The 9626-nt window shown below is 52.5% G+C and overlaps 1 protein-coding gene across 3 annotated transcripts; it reads right to left on the reverse strand.

Moving 5' to 3' along the window:
* Positions 1–244: 244 nt before the first annotated feature.
* LOC130262864 (nucleolar pre-ribosomal-associated protein 1-like) lies at positions 245–5609 on the reverse strand. Of its 3 annotated transcripts, none has more exons than XR_008842159.1 (4): positions 5087–5609; positions 2566–2781; positions 1818–1996; positions 245–1186 (listed from the first exon to the last, which is right to left on the reverse strand). XR_008842159.1 is itself a non-coding variant. In XM_056510366.1 (2 exons), the coding sequence occupies exons 1-2, from the start codon at positions 1860–1862 to the stop codon at positions 677–679; spliced, it is 555 nt and encodes a 184-aa protein (XP_056366341.1). In that variant the 5' UTR covers positions 1863–1907; the 3' UTR covers positions 245–676. The 3 variants fall into 3 exon arrangements, 1 of the variants encoding a protein (XP_056366341.1); XR_008842160.1 differs by lacking the exon at positions 5087–5609 and adding an exon at positions 3207–3284; XM_056510366.1 differs by lacking the exons at positions 2566–2781; positions 5087–5609 and having other exon boundaries at positions 1818–1907.
* Positions 5610–9626: the final 4017 nt, after the last annotated feature.

Consider the following 9626-nt stretch of genomic DNA (forward strand, 5'->3'; position numbering starts at 1 on the left):
CCTTGAATAAATGGCTTTGTGGAATGAGACACCTGAGGCTCTACTATGGGAAACCTGGGGATGAAGTGAGGAAACCTGGTCTGACTGTGCAGCTGCAGAGTGTGGGGACTCAAATGGGGACATGTGGGGTCACTGGAACCACTGCTGTGAGGGGGCTCCATTCCCAGCAGTTAAAATCTCTTGCCTTGGGAGTTTGTTTTTTTTTTTGCAGAGTCTGGGGAGTCGTACGAAGCAGAGATCCCTGGCAGATGCAAGAGAGAGACCTTTATTGCAAAAACCAGGCCTTTTAAAGCAGTTAGGCCATTATCAGTTGCATTCCATTTAGGCACAACAAATATAATTCAACTAACCACCATAAACCACGATGTGAACACATAATGGTCATATAACTTGTTTTTCTTCCTCTAATTCAGCTGGAACACTTGCCCATAGTCCTCTTCTACTTAGTCAAAGTAACAGGCCTGAGCCATGATTTTACAAGGGTGTCAAGGCCCTTACTTTATAAAGCTTTACCTACAGGTAACACAGTGTCACAATGGACCCTGCACCATACTGGCACTGGTGTGATCATAATTTTGACCAGAAATGAGGAGAGATTAGCAAGAGACCGGGCTGTGGAGAAGTGGGGCAGGGTTAGGGGGTTAAGGGGTTAGGGTTAGGGGTTTAGGGTTAGGGGTCAGGGGTTAGGATTAGGGGTTAGGGTAGCTGTCTGTAAAGCTCTTTGGTAGCTGTCTGTAAAGAGCTGCACCAAAATTTCTCCATAGAAGCTTAACTGCTTCCCTGTTTTAGGGGATTTTTCAGATTTCTGAGAAGCCAAGCCCATCTCAGGAAGTTGCAGCATGGTTAAAGTGATCTCCTTCAGCTGAGCTGCAGTCATGTACATGTGCAGCTCCTCCAGAGCCTGCAGCTGGTGAGACTTCCTGGGATAGACCTGGCTTTGGTCCTTCCCCCCAGTCTGCAGCTCTTCCAGGACACTTTTGGTGATGGCTTTGAAATACTTGGACAAGACGTGTCTGTGATCTCTCGTTTTCAGCAGCTGGAGCACCCCAGAATGGAGGTGAGCTGACAGGAGCTTCACAGTGACAGGGTTCAGACCAGGCTGAGGAATAGAGCGCAGCTCCAACGCCAGGAACCAGCTCTCCAGTGCAGGATGTCTGAAAATCAAGGTGAGTGCATCCTCCAGGGTCTGTAACAAACAGAGGTAACAGCATGACTGAATGGATAATCACAGTGCAGGGTAAAAAATAAACTCATTCATCTGCCTATTTTCCACATTTTATCAGTTACAATTATTGAACATGAAACTGTCTACTAGCTGACCAGAGGATAAAAAATATTAATGAATTACAAGCACATAAATATCATTCTCCCAACATTTATGCTGTGGGATTTATGCTGCTATACTGAACACTCTGGACGTGTCTAAGCTCGTCTGCAGAGAAGAACTGAGTATTCTGGGGTTCATCAACACACTCTAATCTCCACAAATTCACAGAACAGATGAAAGGAGAAAAAATTCCCTCCTCAGGTACATAATTTTCAATAAGGCTTTACACAGGGCTGAGGGGATGCATTTTTTCCTGAAAAGGTGATCTGATTTGAGACTTCTCCTGACCGTGTTCCAGCTCAGGGGTGGGACTGTGGGTGATGCAGCTGGCTCACATCTCCAGACAGTAGTTTAGCAACCTCACGCTCTGCATTCCTAAGTTCCCCTCCAAGAGCTTGACAACAACTCTCTGATCAGCAAAACTATTCCCCAGAGAATCGGCCAAACCCAAGTTTACTAACATGTGCCTCTGTATGCAGGGATTTGGGACCTTGTCATTTGAAGACACTTCTGTCATCAGAGGCTCCTCATCCATGAAGAGATCCCATCAGCCTGATGCTCCTCCTGCTTCTGCTGCTGCTCCAGCTTTATTTCATTGTCCCGGCACAACAAGATGCTCAGCAGGTCCACACAGAGATCAACAAGCTGAGGACCCAAAGTTTTACCAAGCTATGAAAACAAAGACATGTTGGAAGTGAAGAAAAGAGGAGGATGGGAGCAGACAGGTAATTATACAGCAGGAATAGGAGTTAACTAAGAACTACTTAGATTACAACCTCTTCTGGGGGAAGGAACCACCTCCCTTAATAGGAACCTGATTCTAAGAGAAGTTTCAGGTTGCCAAATAAATAGTGATAGAATTTAATTTATACATATATATATTCATTTATACATTATATATATGACATTTGGAGGTACACAGGCCAGTGAATTTTACTCTCTGCAAAGGCTTCCTGGGGAGACCCAGGAGCTGGATTAAAATCTCGAGGTTATTTGCACTCACACTGATCAGCAAGGTAACCCATGCAAAGTAAATCCAAAGCAAATCCTCAATAATAAGAACTGGCGTTTGTTTACAAATTACGTGCAGTTTTGTACGGTGCTGTGCAGCCTCAGAGACAAGCACAGAAAAAAGAGCTACAGAACTGGAACCTAAGTTTGAACAGCTAAGTCATTTGTACCTTCTACATGAAAATAAATCAAACATAACCACAATATTATTACAATATTGCTCTTACCCTGCTGAAGTTCTCCACTGTGGATTTCAGGTATAACAGCACATGCTTTACTCCCAACAAAAGCTGGTCAGGTGGGAGCCAGGAAGCCAATTTTGTCTGAACACCACCTTCCAGTAGGGTATTGCTTCCTCTCTCATAGGCTCTCTTTAGCAAAGTGGTAAATGCAGAATCCAGGGGCACAGCAGGTTCTTTGCTCACCTCCTCGTGATTTTTAAACTGTTTAAAGTGAAAAAAAAAAAAATCATAAGAGAAAAACAGTGATGAATATGAAACAAAAATCTCCTCAGCTCCCCATGTTTTGAGATGAGCTCTGAGCTGAACTCAGGTGGAGTGTAGTAGTGTTCACTGCTGGCCTTGGAGAAAAACTCACCAAACCCAGCCCAGGGGGCCTGTGATCCCCAACCCAGCCAGAGGCAACTGCAGGCACTCTGAACTGACACATATAATCTGCACAAGGGAAAAAAAAGGATGCAAAGTAGCCACCTACTCATTAGAACTGATTACCTCTTCTAGGTATAGAAAGCCATCCACCCAAGTTTTCTTCTTTTGGCACACTCTGTCACAAATTATAACTGTGTTTGACAATGATCAAATGAGTGTTGATGCCTTTTTTTTCTTTTTTTTTTTCTCTGAAATCTCACCTAGGTGCTTTATCTTTATTAAAAAGGAAAGGGCTGTTTGTTCTAATTGTACTAGAAATAAATCAGGTGGTTGAAGAAATAAGTCAGGTGGTTGCACACCTTGTCTGGCTGTGGTGTCTCCCTTCAGCTCTAGGAATCACACTTATCAAGGTGTCCTGTTTGCAACACAAGCAGAAAAAGGTACCAAAATTCATCTTGGAACTCATATTTATAGAAAGTGGCTAGATTATTTTTTAAAGAATCAAAAGATAAAATAACCCAAGTATATTTTTTTTTCTGTAACTTTTTCTCCCTGCACACAATATAGCTGCACCTCAGAGCAGCTCCACATTGCTTTCTCTGTACAGAACTGATGACACTTAGATTGTCTTCTCTAGCAGCTCCTATGACAATTAAAGCTGAATTTGTTTCTTGGCCTACACAAAAAAACCTCAAAAACCAACCAAAAGAAACAACAACACACCAAACAAACAAAACAACAACAACAACAAAACAAACAAACACAAGCAACACAAAAATCCCCAAACATCCTCAAAAAAAGCCCCAAAAAATCCCAAAAATATTCCCCAAAATCCCCCCCAAAACCCAAAAGTAATTCCCCTAAAGAATCCCCAAAAATTACCAAAAATATCCATCCAAAAACCACCGAAAACCATGTGGAAGTGGCGGCCAAATGTAAGGAAAAAACAAAAAAAACCCAAAAAAAACCCCCAAAAATACCCAAGAAAAAATTCCTAAAAAATCGCCAAAAATTAAAAAAAAAAAAAAATCCTCAAAAAAATCCCTACAAAAATTCCCCAAAAATCCACAAAAAATTCCCTAAAAATATCCCCAAAAAAAAAGAAAAAAAATTCCCAAAAAAAATCCAAAAATCCCCAAAAAATTTCCAAAAAATCCCAAACATTACCAAAAACCCCCAAAAATTCGCCAAAATTACCAAAAATCTTCTCAGAAAACCTCCCAAAAATCATCTGGAGCTGGTGGCAAAAGGTAAGAAAAAACCCCCAAAAAAACCCCAAAAATTGCCCAAAAATTGCAAAACTCAAAAAAAAAAAAAAAAAAAAAAAAAAATCCCCCCATAAAATCCCCCAATATTTTAAAAAATATCCCCCCAAAAATCCCAAAAATCAGCTGGAGCTGGCAGCCATAGGGGAGAAAGAACCCCAAAAAACTACCCAAAAACTCCAAAAAAATTCCCAAAAAACCCCCTAAAATTACCAAAACCCCCCCAAAAATTCCCAAAACCCCCCCTAGAAACACCCCAAAAAAACACCCAAAAAATCCCCATAACCAGGCAGCCAAAGATGAAAAAAACCCAAAAAAGCACCCCAAAAATATCACCAAAAATCCTTAAAAAATATCCCCAAAAATTCCCCAAAAAATCCACAAAAACTACCAAAAATATCCCAATAAAAATTCCCAAAGAAATTCCCAAAAAAACCCCTCAAAAATCCCAGAAAATCCCCAAAAAAGTCCCAAAAACCCCTCAAAATCCCCCAAAAATATCCCCATAATTATCCCCAAAAAATTCCCAAAAACCCGAAAAAAATTCCCTAAAATCCCAAAACGATTCCCAAAAAATTTCCCCCAAAGTACCCCAAAAATTCCCAAAAAAATCCCAAAAATTACCAAAACCCCCCACAAAATTACCAATAATCCTGAAAAAAAATTTCCCAAAAAAATCCCCCAAAATTACCAAAAATATTCCCTCAAAAAACTCCAAAAAATTAGCTGGACCAGGTGGCCAAAGTGAGAAAAATACCCCAAAAAACCAGCCAGAAACACCCCAAAAATATCCCCAAGAATTATTAAAAACGGCTCAAAATGATGCCCCTTTCACGCCACTGGTAGAAATGGCACAATACCAAAAAAACCTGTACCTGTTCCGTTTTCAGACTGAAGCAACAGGATATTCCTGGCTTCTAGTGCAGCAGGGAAGGGAAAGGTTTGGGTAATCCCGTCTTCATTTAAAGATTTCTTCATGAAAGCCATCACTGCCCTCGATCGGGACATCCACCACAGCCAGGGCACCTAAAATATGAAGAAAAAAATCTAAGCAGAGGATCCAGACTAGCAGGAAAAACAGCAGAGGTAGAATGCACCACTCCGAGAATACAAGGCATCTTTTTCATTTATCACAAACTCCCTGTCAGCGCCGGAGCGGCGGGTTCGGGAGGCGCCGGGGCCGGTTCCCCTCAGCGCGGGGAAATCCCCGCACCGCCCTCCCGCGCACGGCCGGCGGCACGGGAGCCCCGGCAGCAGCCCGGAGCAGCAGCGGCAGCGCCGCGCGGCCCCAGCGCCCGCCCCGATGCCGCCGGGTGCCCGAGCCCCACACTCCGCCCGCCGAGGGAGCGGCGGCACCGCCGGCACCCGAACCGGAAGCGCTGTCACGTTAGCGCCCGCACGTCAGCGGCCCGGGCTCCGCCCACGGCCCCGCACGTCATCGGGTCGGCCCCCCCCGCATCACAGCCGCGGGCCCGCCCCCCTTGTCACAGTGACGGCCACGCCCCTCGCGTCACAGCCAAGGCTCCGCCCACCGCGTCAAAGTGACTGCCACGCCCCCCTTGTCACAGTGACGGCCACGCCCCCGAGTCACAGTGACTGCCACGCCCCCGGAGTCAGCGCCGCGGCCCCGACCCTCCCGTCACAGCGATGGCCATGTTAATGCCTGCAGATCGATTGCTCGACGATCGATTACCTACGCCTGCCGATCGATCGCTCGGCGATCGACTAGTACTGCCTGCGGATCGATTGCTCGACGAGCGACTCATACTGCCTGCCGATCGATTGCTCGGCGATCGACTAGTACTGCCTGCCGATCGATTGCTCGACGATCGACTCGTACTGCCTGCCGATCGATTGCTCGACGATCGATTCGTGATGCCTGCCGATCGATTGCTCGACGATCGACTCGTGATGCCTGCCGAGCGATTGCTCGACGATCGATTCGTGATGCCTGCCGATCGATTGCTCGACGATCGACTCGTGATGCCTGCCGATCGATCTCTCTCGGCTCGATTGCTCAGGCCCAGAGCAATGCGCCCTAAACCGAACCCCGCCCCTTGGGTTTCGTAACTGCCTGGGGTGTCACGTGGCCCCGTCCCCCGTTTTTAAAGGGGTTTTGGGGTGTTTTGGGGGGGTTTAGGCTTGCTTTAGGGTATTTTGATGGGATTTTTAAAAGTTTTTATTGGATTTTTAATTTTTTTTTAATTTTGGGATTTTTTAGGGGGTTCTGGGGGTTTAGCCCAGCGCTGACCCTGTCCCTCTTCGTTCCATCCCCTGGGACGCTCCCCCGGCCCCGCCCCTGCCCCGCCCCAGCCCTGGCTGCGCACCCGCCGCTAACGCCGCCTTGTGGGCACAGCGCGGTACTGCAGCCGCCGCCGCTCCGGCGCCCTGGCAGCGCTGCCGTCTTGTGGGCACAGCGCGGTGCTGCGCGCGTGCCCTTCCGATGATGGGAGCGAGCGCGTGCCGGGACGCTGCCCTGTAGGATTGCCGCCACGCTGCGGATGCCGCTTGCGGCAGGAGCCCGGCCGAGACAAGCATCCCCGCCCGTGCCTGCCGCCGCTCGAGCGTCGGCCGGAGCTCTTTTCGGCGTCGTTGCCGGATTCAGGCAGGCGACTTAGAAATTGACATGGTGAGGGGCGTTACGGGTACCACAACAAAGATGGCAGCCGGGCCGGAAGTGGCCTCTGCCAGTACTAAAGATGGCAGCAGAGAAAAGCGGAAGTGACGTCTTGCCACTCTCAAGATGGCGGCTCGGCCGGTACTCGCCTGACCTTCTAGATCTGGCGGCAGAAAGGGCGGGAAAATGAAGGACCCCAGTGTGTTTTTTGGGCTGCCTGCCCGCGACGCCGACACCGATCCCCGCGGCGCGATTTTCTGCGGCGTTTCCGAGAGGGCACACACGGGCTGTGGGCTCAGCGGCGCCGCGGGCGCGCGGGAAACGGGCAGGCGCCGAGAGGCAGAGGCGTAAACGCCTTTCTCTGCTTCGGGGTCCTACTGCGGCCGTAGGCGCCATCTGGAGCGTGGCCGCAGTCCCACATCGCAGGGTCCCGGCACGGGGTGGCTTCCGCCATCTTGAGAAGGGCAGCATGCAGTACCGCGCTGTGCCCACAAGGCGGCAGCACTGCCGCCCTTCCCACGCTCGCAGCCGCGGCCGCTCTCGCAGCCCGAACTCGGCGTCACCCTCCCCTCTATTCACACACACCCCCCGCTCCCCGCTCCATCCGGGCAGCGCCGGCGGGGACGCCGCTGCAATCCGGATCTCCGGCGAGGAGAACAGCATTGCTGCCCTGCCGGATTGAGAAATCCGATTCCTTGCAGAGATTGAGGGGATAGGGAGCTGATCCTCAGGCTGGCTTTTGGCAGCGGCAATTGGGTGAGATGGGGAGAGGGGATATTCCCCCGGATCCGTTAAAGCCAGCTCTGCTGGGTTTGGGTATCTCTCTCCAAAAACTGATCCCGCTGAAGGGGGCTTGAGGAAGCAGCGGGATGCCCTGGGGGCTGTGCTGGAAGCCCCAGCCCCGGTGAGGAATGCTGGGCAGTGCCGGCTCCGAGGGGACCCGGAACAGGGAACAGCCCCGCTTCGGCCCCGGGAGAGGGGGCGGGCCGCGAGCGATGGCCCCGCCCCAGCCCGGGCAGGACGGGGCGCCGGGGAGGGAGCGGGCGGGGCCGGGCGGGGATTGAGGGGCGGGGCCGGGCCCGACTCAGGTGCGCGGGGCCCCAGTGCGGCTGCGCGGGCCGGGGCCTATTTCTATGCGGCCGATCCGCTCCCGGCCCGTTCCATTCGGGACCACTCGTGCTGGGATGCGGCGGGATCCTCGTCGGAGCGCTGTGCCAGGGACAGCTCCCGGTTCTGCGCGAATCCTGGGGCGCTCAGGTAGGACCAGGGTCGGGTCTAGGTTTTGGCGGTATTGGCTGGGGGTTCCAGGCGGTGCCGCCTCTCCCCGGGCAGGCAGGGTGCGGGTAGCGGGGCCGGGATCGGGATCGCCGCAGGCAGCAGCAGCAGCCGCCCCGGACGGGCGCTGGGGCTGAGCCCGGCGCTGCCGCTCCCATTCCGTTCCGGCGGCCGCGGCACTCTGGACACGGTCCCGCTGTGGCCGCGGGGAGCCGGGGCTCTGCCGGTAACCGCGCCCGGAAGAACGGCGGCGGGATCTCCCCGTGTAGACGCTGCATCGCGGCTGGACCCGGCCGGGGCGCGGGGAGCGCCGTGCCAGCCCTGGGAGCCCCAAATCCCGGCGCTCCCGGTGCCCCCGTCCCGCAGAGGCCCCGCAGCCCTGAGCGCGGAGCAGCGCCCGGCTCCCCGTTCCCGTGTGCGCACAGCCCCGGGGCTGCTGCCCGCGCACCCCTGCGGAACGAGCGGGGCTGGGGCGCGGGAGGAGCCGCTCGGCGGGGCCGGGCACGGTTCTGCTCGGGCTGTTTCTCATTCACCTGCCAGATGGGATGCTCCCCCTCTCCCTTGCTTTGCAACTCCAAGAAGCTCTGCAATGGCAAAGCCTCTTTTATTAAAATTCGGCTGCGGCTTTTCCCCTGTGCTTCCAGGTCACAGGATATACTGGGATTGAGAGGGTTCCTAAAATCCGACTCTCGAGGACACGGCCCGTGGGAGAATTGAACTCACAACCTTGGCACTACCTGGACTGTGCTCCGACTGACTGAGCCCTCTGCATCACAGGTATGAAACTCCCAAGGATGGGAATCCTTGGCTCCAGCAAGGAAACTGCAGCTCCTTCTATTCTGCTAAAGCTGCTTTACACACCAGCCCCTGCCACGGCTGTAGGGTAGAACTGGCTGGCAGCTGGCATGACAGCACCGCATCTTCCCATCCCCTGATTTTCCTGCCCTTTCCAGGATTTACCCAGCAGCTGTACATTTGCTCTTGCCATGTCTCTTTGTAGGGAGAAGTGAGCAAGACAGGTTCTGAAGCTTCCCTTGCTGCGTGACCTGAGTTCCTCTGGAGAGTGGCAGGTGGCATTTCCTGCAGGTGAGTGTTGCCCAAATGAAGCAGCTGCTGAAGCTGGGGCTGGTTTTGTGGCCCAGAGCTGCACAGAGGCCTCAGTGCCTCCCACTCACTGCCAGCAATGCTCCTTGTTGTTTCTGTGTGTCCCAGCTGCGGGGAACAGGGGGCAGGAGGAGGCCAGGAGTCCCCGAAAGGCATCCAGCACCTCTTGTCCTTGGGCCCTCGGGGCAGGGGCTGTGCCTGCAGCGTCCTGCCCGTGCCGAGCACACGGCCCGGGATGGGCGCTGGGTGCCCGGCCGGCGCTGGCACGGACACGGCTCAAGGGCTGCCCATGGCTCCCGGGCCAGGGGCTGCTCTGAGCAGGCTCCTGGAGATGCTTCAGCCTGGATACAGGCCACTGACAGCCCAAAAGCAGCCCAAGGAGCAGCTGGCGTGTCCTGGTGATGGCGGCGCGGGCTGCG

Source organism: Oenanthe melanoleuca, chromosome 25 (assembly GCF_029582105.1).
Source record: "Oenanthe melanoleuca isolate GR-GAL-2019-014 chromosome 25, OMel1.0, whole genome shotgun sequence".
In the NCBI taxonomy this organism is placed as follows: domain Eukaryota; kingdom Metazoa; phylum Chordata; class Aves; order Passeriformes; family Muscicapidae; genus Oenanthe; species Oenanthe melanoleuca.

Excerpts from the sequence above, each read along its gene's own strand:
- LOC130262864 (XM_056510366.1), bottom strand. The coding sequence starts at position 1,862 with ATGGATGAGGAGCCTCTGATGACAGAAGTGTCTTCAAATGACAAG. Across the intron at positions 1,187-1,817 it reads AAGTGTCTTCAAATGACAAG|ACCCTGGAGGATGCACTCAC; the intron begins GTCCCAAATCCC and ends TGTTTGTTACAG.